Source organism: Dermacentor variabilis, chromosome 5 (genome assembly GCF_050947875.1).
Source record: "Dermacentor variabilis isolate Ectoservices chromosome 5, ASM5094787v1, whole genome shotgun sequence".
NCBI classification, from domain to species: Eukaryota; Metazoa; Arthropoda; class Arachnida; order Ixodida; family Ixodidae; genus Dermacentor; species Dermacentor variabilis.
The window spans coordinates 161186516-161204272 of record NC_134572.1 but is presented as its reverse complement, the minus strand read 5'-3'; the positions used below and the strand labels follow the sequence as shown (position 1 = coordinate 161204272).

Genomic DNA, 17757 nt, shown 5'->3' with positions numbered 1-17757 from the left:
AGCAAATGTTAAACATTACAGCTCAGCGCAAAGGGCGCCTGCATGATTTGGAACTTACGGGAATGTTATCAGTAATTCTATCTGTTGTTTATGTGCTCGCCGAACCATGTATTATCAGACTGCACACCTCAAATTACGGTACCTCAAATTAAAAAATAATTATGGGGTTTTACGGGCCAAATCTACGGTCTGATTATGAGGCACGTCGTAGTGGGGGACTCGGAAACACTGGACCGTGCACCTAAATCTATGCACACTGGTGTTTTCACATGTCGCCCCCATCGAAATGCAACCGCATGACCGGGAGTTGATCCCGCGACGTAGTGCTTAGCAGCCCAACACCACAGCCACTAATGCAACCACGGCGGCCCGTAGAACCTCAAAAGAAAGATTGCTGTAGGAAGATAGCACACTGTCTGTGCGTTGATGTGGACTTTCTCATGTGCTCGTCATATTCACACTACTCCAGTATTCGAAAAGTTCCCTGTCCTGCCACTTTCATTGCCCTTGATTTTTTAAACTTGCATATCGAACAATGTATATCTTATTGATTTAAAATTGCGTGGCAATCTCATTAATGTGGGCCAGCTGACAAACTCATTCATTTGAAATCTTATTTTATTGCTTATGACCAAATTTAAGCATATTATGGCGGGCTTTGTGCCAAATATAAATGTATTTGCATTGCTAGCGTGCAGTCTTTGTCTTGGCATGAAGCAAACTGTTCTTTAACTCTGCAGTCAAACCTTTGCACACATGTGGAAGACTGGGAGACGTTAAACTTCTTTATAACAGGATAAAACTATATGATAATATAAAGGGTGTACACCGTCTTACAGAAAACGAAATATTACAAGGTAGTGACTCTGCCTCAATCTGAACTCTAAGTACTGAGTGTCTTCCTTCAGTTGAAGTGGTAAATTTTAGCATATCAAAATTTATTTAATTTGTGGGGATGCACTTTTTTATGCCCCTTATATAATCATATTCGTACGTTTGCTTTTTGTAGATTTTAAAAAAATGTTATCTGCTTTGTGTTTACTGGCATTCCGTTGCCTTATTGCTAATTTTTCTAACATGCTTCTTCTATTTTAAGTTTGTCGTGAATGAAACACGTAGGTATTGATACTAGTACATTTTATCTGTAGGGGGCGAGGGCTTGCGCTAACGCCATCCTATGCGCCATATTGGTGAAGCAGCACTGAGCAGCGGCGTCCGTTGGCGTCTCACGCGGCTCCAGCACTGCACCACAACCAATCGAGCAAGGGCCTGTCCTACCTAGGCTTTGCTTTGCCTGTGGAATCAGGTAATCCGCATTATGCTACATGATACGCTATATGATACTCTGACGTTATCCTAAGCGTCATATCGGAGAACTGTCACGGCGACAAGCTGCTTGGGTGACGTCGCGCACAACCTATTCACACATACATTATGATGCACTTACATTAAATTACCTATTTTATTTCACTATTGGTGTTATTTCTCTATTCCTGTGTCTGAACTTTCACGACACAATCTCTACGAAAAAAGTTTATAATGTACACGTTTGCACTGTACCTTCGTCCTCCATTCTGTTTTGCAGGAGGCCAACTGCCTTCAGGTGTTTCGGCGTGGCAACAGAGAGAGCAATAGTATCTCCAATAGCCTCATGGAAACCTAGGTATAGGAGAAAAACTCTTAAGACAACAGTTGTAAATTGCTGAGCTCTACTGCTATGTATAACTGTATGTTTGCCTGTAGAACTGCTAATGAAAAAGCAGCTCTTAAAGGGAGAACTGGTTTCTCAAGCTTGTAATGAAGCAGACGCGCCTCGTGTTTCCGATAGTAGCTCGGAGACGAAGACGACGACCCGTGCTGTCATTTGCAAGAGAGCTCGGGCTCTTCAGTGCTGCTAGGCTGCTGTTTATCTGCTGCTTCAAACCTTTGATTAAACATAATTGCATCTGGGGGAGATTGCTGGAATCCCTCAAGTCACCCTGGAGCTCCGCAATCGTACGTTGCCCACCGACACCATGACTAATGCGACCTACGCACTGACTGTACCCATGGCTGCCCCTTAAGCCGCGTCCTCTGTCAGCGATACCCGGCCATCTACCCTTCGCTACCCGCCGTTCTCCTTCTCTACGTTGACGGTCGCTGTCACCTATGCGTCGTCAGCCACTGTTACGAAAGGCCTGCAAGGGTACCAACCTACAAAATTTTCCCAGCCAGCTGCAGCTGCGGTGGTGGCGAGCTTCCCAGAAGCGACCTTGGAACCCTTCCCCACCTGCTGCGGCGACTCGCTTTGTAGGGACGACGATGAGCCGCGTCAACACCCCCTTGGCGCCGCTATGACTAACGCGGTCGGCGGACCAAGCATTGTTAGTGGATTGGCCGTCGCCGCCACGGGTTGCTTGGAGCGGGGGAATCCCTGGAAAGAGATATTTTGCAGCTGCGGTCGCACGGGCGCCAGAAGTCGTCGGTCAATGGACAGACGCAGCGTCCTCTGACTACGGGGTCAGTTCTTGGATCAAGAGGCCCCTGCTCGGGTCAAGACTCCTGTCTGAAAGAAACCCTCTCACCTCGGTGCGTTCAGTGAAATCTGTGCGGAAGTGAGTGCACAAACTCTCCCCCTCAAAGGCGGGTCGACGATGATGACTTTGGACGCTCCCATTGGTCGAAGGTTAGACGGCAGTTTTCCCTCACCTAGGAATCTAGGGAGGACTGAATGTATTTGGGGAGCCGTTGGCGGTTCCTGGGTGTGCATTCCTTTTTCAGTCAGACTAGACTGATGAACTGTAACATTCTCATGTAGATACTGTAAATAAATCCCATATTCCTCGTTCTCGATGAGAACAAGTCTCTATCTTCAAGAACGTTCTCAGCGGGGATAAATTGGACAACGGCATGGGCCAGCTACAATCTAATTCATCATCATCATCATCAGCAGCAGCAGCAGCAGCAGCAGCAGCCTCGTTACGCCCACTGCAAGGCAAAGACCTCTCCCATACTTATCCAACAACCCCGGTCATGTACTAATTGTGGCCATGCCATGCCTGCAAACTTCTTAATCTCATCCGCCCACCTAACTTTCTGCCGCCCCCTGCTACGATTCCCTTCCCTTGGGATCCAGTCCGTAACCCTTAAGGACCATCGGTTATCTTCCCTCCTCATTACATGTCCTGCCCATGTCCATTTCTTTTTCTTGATTTCAACTAAGATGTCATTAACTCACGTTCGTTTCCTCACCCAATCTGCTTATTTCTTATCCCTTAACGTTACACCTATCATTCTTCTTTCCATAGCTCGTTGCGTCGTCCTCAATTTGAGTAGAACCCTTTTCGTAAGCCTCCAGGTTTCTGCCCCGTAGGTTAGTACTGGTAAGACACAGCTATTATATACTTTTCTCTTGAGGGATAATAGCAACCTGCTGTTCATGATCTGAGAATGCCTGCCAAACGCACCCCAGCCCATTCTTATTCTTCTGATTATTTCCGTCTCATGATCCGGATCCGCCGTCACTACCTGCCCTAAGTAGATGTATTCCCTTACGACTTCCAGTGCCTCGCTGCCTATTGTAAATTGCGGTTCTCTTCCGAGACTGTTAAGCATTACTTTAGTTTTCTGCAGATTAATTTTTTAGACCCACTCTTCTGCTTTGCCTCTCCAGGTCAGTGAGCATGCATTACAATTGGTCCCCTGAGTTACTAAGCAAGGCAATATCATCAGCGAATCGCAAGTTACTAAGGTATTCTCCTTTAACTTTTATCCCCAATTCTTCCCAATCCAGGTCTCTGAATACCTCCTGTAAACACGCTGTGAATAGCATTGGAGATATCGTATCTCCCTGCCTGACGCCTTTCTTTATTTGGATTTTGTTGCTTTCCTTATGGAGGACTACGGTGGCTGTGGAGCCGCTATAGATATCTTTCAGTATTTTTACATACGGCTCGTCTACACCCTGATTCCGCAATGCCTCCACGACTGCTGAGGTTTCGACAGAATCAAACGCTTTCTCGTAATCAATGAAAGCTATATATAAGGGTTGGTTATATTCCGCACATTTCTCTATCACCTGATTGATAGTGTGAATATGATCTATTGTTGAGTAGCCTTTACGGAATCCTGCCTGGTCCTTTCCTTCTATTTCATGCCCGACACCAATCATTACAACTGGCTGACATCGCTGAGACGGACATTTTGACGTGGTGATGTGTGTGCGGTGAGTGCTTGGTTCTTGCTTTGACTCTCTAGGCTTCATTTTGTGGCGCTTCTGTTTAGAACAGTAGGGAAGCTGGATTGTTGATTGTTAGCTAGGTTGTGTTTACTTAGGTATGTGTAGCGAGCAGGATCAAGGCAGTAAAACAGCAATCATGGAGTTAAGGACACTGCTGAGAGACGAACTGTTGATTGTTGATGAGGAACTGGGCCTAGAGGTACGGAACGAAATGCTAAAATTGGAATTATTGCTGCTAATTTCGGAACAGGCCAGTGATGAGGATACTGAAATTGGGTTGGAACTTCTTAGGAAAAGAGAGAAACGGGACTTAGAGGAACGCGAGTGAAGAAAAATGCAACTTGACCTTGAAAGGAAACGTTTGGAGTTGTCTCAAGAAAGTGAAGGGGCTCTGGGACGGTCAAGTGAGGCAGCATCATACAGCATGGACAGGCTGTTAAAGCCATTTGAGGTCGGGAACTACGTAGGCTTGTTCCTAGGAAATTTTGAAATTAGTTCAGCTGGCAGGCTTTCGTCAACCGTTTTTTCGTCCCTCGAGCCTAGCTCCGATTCGGTTACTGAAGTTACCTCTTTTGCTATTTCTGCTGGAGCAGCTTTTGGATTTTCAGCCGAAAGCGACTCGATTTTACGAGCTTGGCCTCGCGTCAACGCCTGTACTACGCCCTCTCACAGTTTAAGCTATTATTATAATTATTATTATAAATTAGCTGCTAAAATCGGAATTATTGCAGCTAATTTCGAACAGGCTAGTGATGAGGATATTGAAATTGGGTTGGAACTGCTTAGGAAAAGAGAGAAACGGGACTGAGAGGAACGCGAGTGAAGAAAAATGCAACTTGACCTTGAAAGGAAACGTTTGGAGTTGTCTCAAGAAAGTGAAGGGGCTCTGGGACGATCAAGTGAGGCAGCATCATACAGCATTGACGGGCTGTTAAAGCCATTTGAGGTCGGGAACTACGTAGGCTTGTTCCTGGGAAATTTTGAAATTAGTTGCAAGAAGATTAACTTAGTTCCGAGTACATAGCCACAGCGGTTGCTGTCTATGTTGCCGTGTGAGGTTGCGGAAGTAATCGTCAGAATCGGTACGCAGGATGCATATGATTAAGCGAAAGTTAAGACTAGTCTTTTGAAAAAGTACCGCCTGTCAGCCGAAGTTTTCTTCAAAGGTTTATAAGCACAGGCAAGAAGGATAGCGAGGGATATCCGGAGTTTGCATATAGCTTAAAGGCCAACCTAGTCGAGTGGTTTAAAAGCGCGGAAGCGTATGAGAGCTGATGCATGATTATTGAATGCATGTGTCTAGAGCATTTTTACAGATGCATCCCACAATATGTGAAGCTGTGGGTTCAAGACAGAGGAAATGTAAACCCTGTGGAAAGGGCGGCTGAATTAGCCGAAGAATACGCAACGCGTAGAAAGCTGAACGCCGAGGACGGAAATTGCGACGGCCGAAATGGACCGCCGAAATTATTTCCGTTCAGAAAGGATCCGAAGGCTAGACGACCGTGGCCTGTACGTGGGGAGGAAAAGCCCTCAGAAAAGAACGAGGAGAAATCAAACGGGGAAACCACACAAAAAGTGCAAAAAAGGACGTTCTAATCTTATAGGCTAATCTGCTGCTGTACGTGCCACAGACTCGTACATATCGCTGTAAACTGCGGCAGGTATAGCGTAGTTTTCTCCTATGTGGACGAAAAAGACGAGAATAGGGAACTTTTAAGCCCATATCTTCACTACCTGGAAGGTAATCGCAAACCTTGCCGGGTGCTACCTGGCAGTGCCGCCACTATGGACATTGTCCATCCGTCTTACGTGATAGTAGGTGACTTCACGGGAGAAGTTGCATGGAGCAAACAGGTTGTAGAAGAACACAGCTTGTGTCTGCCCATGGCTGAAGTCAAAATCAGTGGACCATTCAGGGAGCTAGTGACCGAGTCTGCAGTTTCCAAATTTTTGTCGCTGCAGTACCCTTACATTTTTTCGAATCTGTTGGATCGGTTACTGCGCGACAAAAGGCTTAAACTGTGAGAGGGCGTAGTACAGGCGTTGACGCGAGGCCAAGCTCGTAAAATCGAGTCGCTTTCGGCTGAAAATGCAAAAGCTGCTCCAGTAGAAATAGCAAAAGAGGTAACTTCAGTAACCGAATCGGAGCTAGGCTCGAGGGACGAAAAAACGGTTGACGAAAGCCTGCCAGCTGACCAGCTCAATGAGAACGGATGACTAGGGTGTCGAAGTTCACGCCTGCAGGAAAAGCCAGCTGGCGCAATCGCAAGTGAGAGAAGGTCGTTACTATCACCGGCCTCAAAGAACTTTGATCAACTATTACGTGTGGACAGAGAGTCAATGGCAGCCGAGCAAAAGAATAATGACAGCTTAGCTAAATTGTATCACGCAGCTAAAGAAGGCATTGCTGGGCGCAACGTGATGATACATGAGAGAGGAGGATTGTTGTATCGGCACTACAGAGACCGAAACGGTAGGATTCTAGATCAGCTAGTCGTACCTACTAAGTACAGAGAGCACCTTTTAAGTCTATGTCATGGAAATGGGTGGTCTGGCCACCTAGACATAAACAAATCAAAGGAAAGATTGCTTATGGAATACTACTGGCATGGCTGTTTCAAAGACGCAGAAAACTTTGTAAGATCATGCGACGCCTGCCAGCGCTCTGGCAAACCAGAAGAAACATGGAAAGCTCCACTAAAGGTAGTGCCCTTAAAGGGACCCTGAAACGCTTTTGACGATTTTCTACAAACGTACTGAGTCGTTAGAGTAGGTCCTTCTGATCATTAATTGACACATCTAAGTGCCCCACGTAAAGCGTGTAATTTATTATAAGGTTTTAAAAATGCACATCGCTGCCGATCGCAGCACAGTGCTCGGCGGAATTTTAAGCCGCTCCTACCCATATGACCGAAATCACCCATATGACGTCAGTGGGGCGAGCTATCCGATTGGCTGACAAGGGCGCGTGATCGATAATTTTTTCAACTTTATGGTAAACAAATGATCTTCATAATAGTTGGAATGTTAGCTAATTTGTTTTTATGAAAAGAAAGTAACATAAAGAGAATGCACAAGAATAATTTTTCAGTATACTTGAGCACTTCCGGCACACAGCAAGTGTCGTCTGCTTGTGTTACAACGTACTCCATTTTGTCGAGAGCTCCGCGGTCAGAATCGGTCTCAGTCTTTTCGCGAGCACTATGATTCGACTTTGTTGCCTTGTGGACTGCAAACGTAGCGAGTGGCAATGTGTCATGCTGCGACATCGTGTCCCTCTGCAAGGCAGCGTACGAGCGAACTGGCTGCTGGGCATCGGACTGCCGCTATCCGATCGGCGCCAGGATTTGCGCGTTTGTGGCCGTCACTTTACACCGCAAGATTACTAACGCAATAGCGTTTCGCGAGTCCGGTATTAGGGCAAACGCAAGCGCAAGGGGACAGAGTTTGGCCATGGTTTGGCCGCTTGACTGTGCCGTAACGGGATGACCCACGAGATGAGCAGAAGGGCAAATGTGAATGGTCTGCACGGTGCAGCCACCTGGTGGCACAGAGCTCAACCATACACAGTAGCAGCAAGAAGTGTATTCTTCTTTGTTGCTGGTGTGTATTTTTCGCAGGAGTGTAATCATCAAGACGTTGTTTTTATAAATGTTTAAAATGTTTTACACTTGGTTAGAGCAATATTAGCGCTGTGTTTGGCTGTTTAAGCGCTGCGCCAACAAGTGTATGGACCGTGCAGACCGATCAGGCCGCTCACGTACGTCTACGCTAAAGTTCCTTCATCAGCTTGAGTTTATGCCTTCAGTCATTTGCCGAAATGACCAGCTTGCCTGTGGTTACCGCTAGTGTGTGGTTAACGGAATACCAGACATGTTCGGCGCTACGACAGAATGCTCGCAACGCACGCTGCTTCGATAGCTCTCGCTTGGGGTCGACGGCCAAGCGGCTAGCGGAGAGGTCTCGCGCGGGCGGGCTTCAAAACAACCGGAAGTGGACCATGTGACGTCGCATCGTGACGCTGAACCAGTGAAGGCGGAGCTTAGCCCCGCTCGCTCGGCGAACGAGTTGAGGAGGAAAAGCATGGCTAGGGAGGAGGGTAACTTCTAATCGCTTGTAGCTCCATTAATACGTAACGCTTCACTTAAATTGTGGTGCGAATGTTCTACCTAAGCTGAACCCTACGCGTCTACAAAATTTGTCCGAACCGTTTCAGGGGCCCTTTAATAAGAGAACCTTTCAGAGGACTTGTGATAGACACAGTAGGGCCTCTAGCAAAGACAAAGTTGGGGTACCGGTACTTGTTTACCATGCTGTGTCCGGCTACAAAGTTTCCAGAAGCAATCCCTTTGAAATAGCTCAGCTCCACTGAAGTAGCAGACGCGCTTTTGACGGTATTTGCACGAGTTGGGTATCCAGCCGTAATTCAGGCGGATCTATGGCCAGAATTCACCAGCTCACTGAGTTCTATATTCTCACAAAAGTGCGGGGTAAAGATGATATACAGTTCCGTCTATCACCCTCAGTCAAATAGTGTAGAGAGGTGGCATTCAGTGCGTGAGCCAGTTTTCCGGGCACTCTGTTACGAGCACAAGGAGGACTGGGAGAACTGTCTGCCGGCAACTTTGTTTGCTTTGCAAACGGTTCCTCATGAGGCTACAGGGTTCTCGCCAGCAGAAGTAGTGTATGGGAGGGCACTCCGTTCTCCACTGACAATGTTAAAAGAAATGTGGGAGTAAAGAGGAGATAGTCTAACAATGGTAGAATACGTGGTAAATCTGCTGGAACGGCTAAGCGCAACCTAAGAACTAGTCGAAAAGAACATGGGAGTAGCTCAAAAGAACGCCAAGTTATATTACGACAAGGATGCGAGGCTTCGCACGTTTAACGCCGGAGACCAGGTAATGATCCGCAAACCTTCAAGAAAGAACAAGCTTGAAGTTCACTGGGGCGGGCCCGCTAAAGTGTTGCACAAACTTTCAGATACTAACTATGCTCTGAAAATGCCCGGTCACAGGAGGGAGGTGGGGATATACCACTGCAATTTGATGAGACCGTGCGTAGAGTGGATCGGAGTCGTTAACTGTACCATCAAGTAGCAGGATGACACTAGTAACTAGTTTAATGAGTATAAGGTGAACTCCAACTCTGAAATCAGCATGGAAGAAGGGGTAAAACATTCGGTAAGCTCGCACGCTCTCAGAACCGAACAGCTAGATGAGTTAAAGGGATGTTGGGAGAATATCTCGACAGATTCAGGGATCGTCCTGGTAGAACCGAACTAATGCATAAAATAGAGCTGACATCAACAGAACCCGTAAGGTGAAAGCGTTACAGGGTGTCTCCACAACAGAGAGAAATTATGGAGGCAGAGATACAGCGCTTGCTAGGGTTGGGAGTTATTGAGCCTGCTGAGAGTGACTACAGGTCACCGCTAATACTGGTAGAAACCCCTAACAAGGACCCTCGTCCGTGTGTTGACTACAGGAAGTTAAATGCCACCACTAGGGATCAGCTGTACCCGATACCCAACATTCAGGAACGAATTGAAAGAGTTAGCGCTGCTAAATACATTTCATATATAGATCTCGTGCGGGGGTACTGGCAAGTTCCCCTTTCAGAAAGTGCCAGTCGCTATGCCGCATTCATCGCACCTGTAGGCACTTTTCGCCCTCAGCTTCGGGCTGAAGAATGCGTCGTTTAGGTTCTCTAAGGTAATGGATATTGTCCTAAAGACTTGCAATAGTTCGCCTTGCCATATCTTGATGATGTAGCAATTTTTCCGGACAGCTGGGAACAACACGTATCGCACCTCAAGCAGGTATTCTCACGGGTGAGGGAAGCCCACTGAGCGATGAAAGCGGAAAAGTGTAGATTTGGCTGCTCGCAGGTTGTTTATGTGGGTCATCTTGTCGGTCAGGGCACGAGAGGGCCGGCCTAGCTGAAAACAGCTATGATTGGAGAATTTCAACAGCCGCGCACGAAAGCAGACATTCGTTTATTTTTTACACTTGTGGGGTACTGTCAACGGTACATTCCGAATTACACGCACATAGTAAAGACGGCGAATGCGGGAGATAGAAATTCAAGACGATGAGCAAAACGCGAAAAAGGTGAATGCAGGAGCCAACGTTTCGACAAGTGGACTTGTCTTTTTCAAGGCGACGTATGCTTTCCTCTACACAGTATATATAGGTGGGGTTCTTCTAAAGGGGAGAGGGTGTAAGGAGGGAGGATGCGGAAACAAGGGAAAATGTGTTAGCATGTCGAATTGAGAGTAAAGGAACCCTGTGTACAAGGTCAAAGCCAGGGAACCCCCCCCCCCCCCCCGCACCCCACCCCGGTCTGTCAACGCACGCGCGTTAGCCGGCGTGTCAATGGCGTCTGACACGCCGGCTGATAAAAAAAAAGGAAAGGAAAGGAATGGGAAAAACAAGAAGGGAGGATACGCCAAGAAGTCAAGCTAAGGGTTGTTGCCTATACCTGGAAGTTTACCATAGCGAATAGATTCTAAAGCTGCCTTTGAAACGTTTATGCCTATGGGTTGCAATGTCTTGCACTTATGGATAAGGTATCATTCTCTGTATGTTCTTTCTCGTTTAGAACAGAAATTTGACTGTAAGATGTAGAGTATAGTTCATCAACGTTATGACCTGGTTGGTTGAAATGCTCGGTGACGGCTTTGGGAAGCTTTTTAGCTGTGTCCGCGCGATGTCGGTTTAATCTGACGTTCGTTGATTGTCCTGTTTCACCGATATATTGTTTTTTACAGAAGGAACATTCAACCATATAAATCACATCCGAACCTGTACAAGTCAAGCTAGATTTGACTTCATGTGTGTAACTATTTGCGCTACTTTTAATTTTAATGTAACGTTGAAGGTGCCTGCAGGTTTTGCACCTAGGGCGACAACATGCTGTTATTACGTGGGAATGCTGTTGGCTGACTTTTGCGTGCACTAACATGTCTTTAAAGTCCTTGTTCCGGCGATAGGTAGCCCTTGGTACATCCGGGAATGCTTTTCGCAAACGCTCGTTACTTGATAATATTGGGTGGTATTTTCTTAGGATGTTGTTTATGTTTGGGAGTGCATTAGAATATTTTGTTATAAAGGCCGGCGGTCTGTCAGATTCTAATGTGGGCTGTCTCTTCGCCAATTCCGACTGTCTCTCCAATCTTGACACGGTATTGACACGTGTACTTATTTTTATCGGGCAACCATGTTTCGCCGCCTAACAAATGTAATCGCACAGCATGGGACGCGCCTGCATGTATCCGAAGGTTCTGGAAAGTTATCGATGCTTATATCCGCTGTCTGTTGTCGCCGAGACTTGTTATCTGATTTCATCACCTGACGCGAATGGTGTACAACTTTGTGGAAGGCACGCGGGTCCGAACGATTAGTCTGGAACATTCGACGACTGCTCTATAAAAGCCGACGCGCTTGACCCGCAGATCAGATTTTCGACGATCGCCGACTGTGTTCGCCGCTTTCGTTGTGCTATAAGTGTAGCTTGTTTTGTGGGCACAGGTTCGCCCAATAAAAATCTAGCTTTGCCTTTCACAGTATTGTTACTGTGTTCTTAACGTCACCACCACGTGACATCTGGTGGAGGTGCTTTACGTACATGTACCGGACGCCCCCGACAAGCCGTAATCCAAGCCCGGACCGCAAAGACAACACCAGCGCCGTCCCGGAACATCGAGCAAGCCGCCGTCTTCAACAGCTGCCCCCGGAGCACGGACTCCTACCTGAGAAGACCAAGAAGATTGTGGGCAAGGAAACCCCAATGGCAGCCCCAGCGTCCCCCATCGTGCTGCAGCCGCCCAGGGAGCCTCCAACGTTCCGCGGTTCAACATTCGAGGACCCGGAAACCTGGCTCGAGACGTATGAGAGGGTCGCCGCATTCAACAGCTGGAACAGCGACGACAAACTGCGTCATGTCTATTTCGCCTTGGAGGACGCCGCCAGGACGTGGTTCGAGAATCGAGAAGCCACCTTGACGCCGTGGGACCTTTTCCGAAGCGGCTTCCTGCAGACCTTCACAAGCGTCGTACGCCGAGAACGAGCACAAGCACTACTAGAAACCCGAGTGCAGCTGCCTATTGAAACGACCGCAATTTTTACAGAAGAAATGAGCCGCCTATTCCGCCACGCCGACCCGGAAATGTCAGAGGAAAAGAAAGTCCGGCTACTGATGCGTGGTGTAAAGGGGGAACTTTTCGCCGGTATGGTACGAAGCCCACCGAAGACTGTCGACGAGTTTCTTCGCGAGGCCACCAGCATCGAGAAGACACTGGAAAAGCGGAACCGGCAATTCAACCGCCGCACGAATTCAACAAGCTACGCCGGAGTTCAGTCACTGGCCACCGCCGACCTGCGCGAGACTATCCGAGCGGTCGTGCGGGAGGAGCTACAGAAGCTGTTCCCGTCATCACAGCCTCAAGTGGCTTCGATTGCCGACGTCGTACGTGAAGAGCTCCAACAACAACTCGGAGTAGCCCCTGAATCGCCGCCGCCTCAGCCGCAAGCGATGACATACGCCGCCGTCGCCCGCCGTCAAGGTCCCCCTCCAGGACAACGCCAGGGCCCTGCAACGCCGCAATTCCGTCGTCCGCCGCCACCAGCACGGCCACCCGTCGCCCAGCGCACCTACGCGAGGAAGACTTACGTTTGGCGCACCCCCGACCACCACCCACTTTGCTATCACTGCGGAGAAGCCTGGCACATCTACCGCCGATGCCCATACCGGGAGATGGGACTCCGAGGGTTCGCCGTTAACGCGCCGCGACCACAGATTGGCGAACGACCTCGCGATATCGCCGACTACCTCGCCGCCACACAGTGGAACCCTCGACGACCGTCCCGTTCGCCGTCACCAGGCCGCTACCTGTCGCCGCAGCGCCGACCATACACCGGCCCAGCCCGGGGCCGCTCTGCGAGCCCATATCTGGAAAACTAAAAGCAGCAACCGATGGAGGTGCGGTTGCTGTTCGTCGAACTGACGAAGATCCTCCGCCGCCGACGAAGACGACGAAGAGACCATCTCGACGACATAATAACGACACGCCGCCGTCCCGACGAAGTCAGGAAGGCAAGACTACACCGACGAAAGACGACTTGACGACGCGACGTTCCAACTTCAGTTCAACACGACGCAGCCGTGATCCAACGCCAAGACCTAACTGCAATGCCAGACAAAGAACAACCGACCTCGACGTGCTTCTCGACGCCCACGCAGTCACTGCCTTAGTCGACACAGGGGCCGATTACTCCGTAATGAGTGGACACATCGCCGCCCAGTTGAAGAAAGTTATGACCGCATGGGAAGGCCCTCAGATTCGCACCGCTGGAGGACACCTCATCACGCCGACTGGGGTCTGCACGGCAAGAATAACCATTCATGACCGCACTTACCCTGCCACCTTCGTTATCCTCCAACAGTGTTCACGAGACGTCATTCTCGGTATGGACTTCCTGGACACACACGGCGCAATCATCAACTTGAAGTCGAAGTCAATAACGCTGTCGGAAGATAAATCAATGCCGCCGGAGAGCCCTCGTAGTCACCACGCCTTGAGTGTGCTCAAAGATCAAGTGAGCATCCCGCCTCGCTGCAGCATTGTTATTTCGGTCAGCACCGAAACACCCGCTGACGTAGAAGGCGTCATCGAAGGCGACCAACGTCTACTGCTAGACCGTGAAACTTGCGTCGCAAGGGGGATCGCTCGACTGCATGGAGGGAAAACTGAAGTGTTGCTGACAAACTTCAGCCAGGAGTTCAAGCACATCAACAAGGGCACGACGATCGCGTACATCGAGGAAATTCTGGAAACAAGTAATGCGTTTGTCCTCTCGGATTCCGCCGCATCTACCCCGACGACCATTGTTCCCGAACCAGACTACGACATTAATCCAAATCTCCCTATGATTAAGCAACAGCAGCTCTGAAGTCTGCTCCTACGATACAAAGGCTGCTTTTCGACGTCGTCGAGGATTCGACAAACACCAGTCGCCAAGCATAGCGTAATCACCGAGGAATGCTCTCGACCACTCCGTCAGAGCCCTTACCGAGTTTCGGCGCGAGAACGTGAAGCTATAAGAGAACAAGTCGACGAAATGCTGCGCGACGACATCATCCAGCCGTCGAAAAGCCCGTGGGCATCCCCTGTAGTCTTGGTGAAGAAAAAGGACGGAACCCTACGTTTCTGCGTCGATTATCGTCGTCTGAACAAGATCACGAAGAAGGACGTATACCCCCTCCCACGGATAGACGACGCATTGGATCGGCTCTGCAACGCTAAATACTTCTCGTCCATGGACCTCAAGTCTGGCTATTGGCAAATAGAAGTCGACGAAAGAGATCGCGAAAAGACCGCCTTCATCACCCCAGACGGCCTCTACGAGTTCAAGGTTATGCCATTCGGACTGTGCTCGGCGCCTGCAACGTTCCAGCGTGTGATGGACACGGTTTTAGCAGGATTGAAGTGGCAGACCTGTCTCGTATACTTGGAGGACGTCGTCGTCTTCGCCGGAAATTTCGACGTTCACCTTAGGCGGCTTGCAACAGTACTAGAGGCCATCAAGTCATCAGGACTTACTCTGAAGCCGGAAAAGTGCCGCTTCGCTTACGAGGAGCTTCTATTTTTAGGCCACGTCATCAGCAAATCTGGAGTCCGCCCCGACCCGCAGAAGACAGCTGCCATAGCAAAGTTCCCACAGCACATCGACAAGAAGGCAGTGCGTAGATTTCTTGGCATGTGTGCCTACTACAGGCGATTTGTCAAGAACTTTTCACGCATAGCTGAGCCGCTGTCGCAGCTAACTAAATGTGACGTCGAGTTCAAGTTGGAAACGCCGCAGGCCGACGCATTTCAAGAACTCAAACGATTCATGCAGTTGCCGTCCGTACTTGCGCACTTCGACGAGCACGCCGATACCGAAATCCACACTGACGCCAGTAGCCTAGGCCTCGGTGCCGTCCTAGTCCAGAGAAAAGATGGACATGAACACGTGCTAGCTTACGCTAGCCGGTCGTTGTCAAAAGCGGAAGGCAATTATTCTACAACCGAAAAGGAATGCCTCGCCATCGTTTGGGCTACAGCGAAATTTCGCCCTTACCTGTATGGCAGGCCGTTCAAAGTCGTCAGCGACCATCACGCCTTGTGTTGGCTAGCGAATTTAAAGGATCCCTCAGGACGGCTGGCACGGTGGAGCCTCAGACTACAAGAATACGACATCACTGTAACATACAAGTCCGGACGAAAACACTCAGACGCCGATTGCCTATCACGCGCCCCCATTGAGCCGCCGCCGCAAGATGACGAGGATGACGACGCCTTCCTTGGAATAATAAGCGCGGAAGACTTCGCCGAACAACAACGAGCGGACCCGGAGCTTAAAGGCCTCGTCGATTATTTGGAAGGGCACACCGACGTTGTCCCCAGGGCATTTAAGCGCGGATTATCTTCCTTCACGCTTCAAGACAGTCTACTCGTGAAGAAGAACTTCTCACCAGTCCGCGCCAATCACCTTCTTGTTGTCCTGTCAGGACTTCGTCCGGAAGTATTGCACGCCCTACATGAGGATCCGACCGCGGGACACCTCGGATTTTCCCGGACACTATCGAGGATACAAGAAAAGTATTATTGGCCGCGCCTGACCGCCGACGTCGCCCGTTATGTCAGAACATGCCGAGACTGTCAGCGACGCAAGACACCGCCGACAAGGCCAGCCGGATTACTACAGCCAATCGACCCTCCTTGCCGACCATTCCAGCAGATCGGGATGGACTTGCTGGGACCCTTTCCGACGTCAATAACCGGAAATAAGTGGATCGTCGTGGCGACGGACTACCTCACCCGCTTCGCTGAAACAAAAGCACTGCCGAAAGGTAGCGCAGCCGAAGTGGCGAAATTCTTTGTCGAAAATATCCTGCTGCGACATGGCGCCCCAGAAGTCCTCATCACCGACCGAGGAACGGCCTTTACAGCGGAGCTCACCCAAGCCATTCTGAAATACAGTCAGACAAGGCACAGGAGGACAACGGCCTACCACCCGCAGACGAATGGTCTTACGGAGCGGCTGAATAACACCCTCGCCGACATGCTAGCGATGTACGTCGACGTCGAACACAAGACCTGGGATGCCGTCCTGCCGTACGTAACATTCGCTTATAACACGGTGGTACAAGAAACAACACAGATCACGCCGTTCAAGCTGGTCTACGGCAGGAATCCTACGACGACGCTCGACGCCATGCTGCCGCACGTCACTGACGAGGAGAACCCTGACGTCCGTACCTACCTCCAGCGCGCCGAAGAAGCCCGACAGCTCGCCCGCCTGCGGATCAAGAACCAGCAGAGGACCGACAGCCGACACTACAACCTCCGACGACGCTTCGTGGAGTACAAGCCCGGTGACCGTGTTTGGGTTTGGACCCCTATACGCCGACGAGGACTGAGCGAGAAGCTTTTGCGTCGCTATTTCGGACCGTACAAGATCATCCGACGTATTGGCGCACTAGACTATGAGTTCGTGCCAGACGGTATTTCGCTATCACAGCGGCGCCGCTCACGACCTGAAATAGTCCACGTTGTGCGACTAAAGCCCTACTACCAGCGTTAATGAACTTTCGGGCTTCGCGTAACTGACCTTCGGACTTTGTTTCTTTTTGTTGTTACTTATGTTTAATAAGTGTCCTTTTGTGTTTCGCTCTCTTATATTTGTAGCATCGGGACCATGTTTTTTAAGAGGGGGGTATTGACACGTGTACTTACTTTATCGGGCAACCACGTTTCGCCGCCTAACAAATGTAATCGCACAGCATGGGACGCGCCTGCATGTATCCGAAGGTTCTGGAAAGTTATCGATGCTTCTATCCGCTTTCTGTTGTCGCCGAGACTTGTTATCTGATTTCATCACCTGACGCGAATGGTGTAGAACTTTGTGGAAGGCACGCGGGTCCGAACGATTAGCCTGGAACATTCGACGACTGCTCTATAAAAGCCGACGCGCTTGACCCGCAGATCAGATTTTCGACGATCGCCGACTGTGTTCGCCGCTTTCGTTGTGCTATAAGTGTAGCTTGTTTTGTGGGCACAGGTTCGCCCAATAAAAATCTAGCTTTGCCTTTCACAGTATTGTTACTGTGTTCTTAACGTCACCACCACGTGACAGTATTATAAGCTCTATCGAGAGCAACTTGGGGATAGTTCCTTTCTGTTACCCTTGATTTAAGGTCATTTAGGTGGCGGATATAATCGTGGTCTTCGCTGCATATTCTTCTTATACGTTTCGCTTGTCCGACAAAAATTCCTTGCTTGCAATGTCACGGGTGATGACTGTTGTAGTCTAAATATTGCTGGCTATCTGTAGGCTTCCGGTAAGGTGTTGTTATCAGTTTTCCGTTTTCTATGTAGACCAACGTGTCCAGGAACTTGATCTGACTAGGAGAGTGGTGAGCAGTAAATTTAATACACGGGTGAAAGCGATTGAAATTGCTAATTAAGTCGGTTAAGGCGCTTGTGCCGT

At 49.3% G+C, this 17757-nt stretch overlaps 1 protein-coding gene across 1 annotated transcript in view; it reads right to left on the bottom strand.

Annotated features, from left to right (window-relative positions):
- LOC142583287 (angiotensin-converting enzyme-like) overlaps window positions 1-17757 on the bottom strand; it is a 117001-nt gene that overhangs the window by 38948 nt on the left and 60296 nt on the right. The window contains exon 9 of the mRNA XM_075693696.1: window positions 1561-1659. Within this exon, the coding sequence (XP_075549811.1) occupies window positions 1561-1659 (99 nt within the window). The remainder of the gene's footprint in view (window positions 1-1560; window positions 1660-17757) is intronic.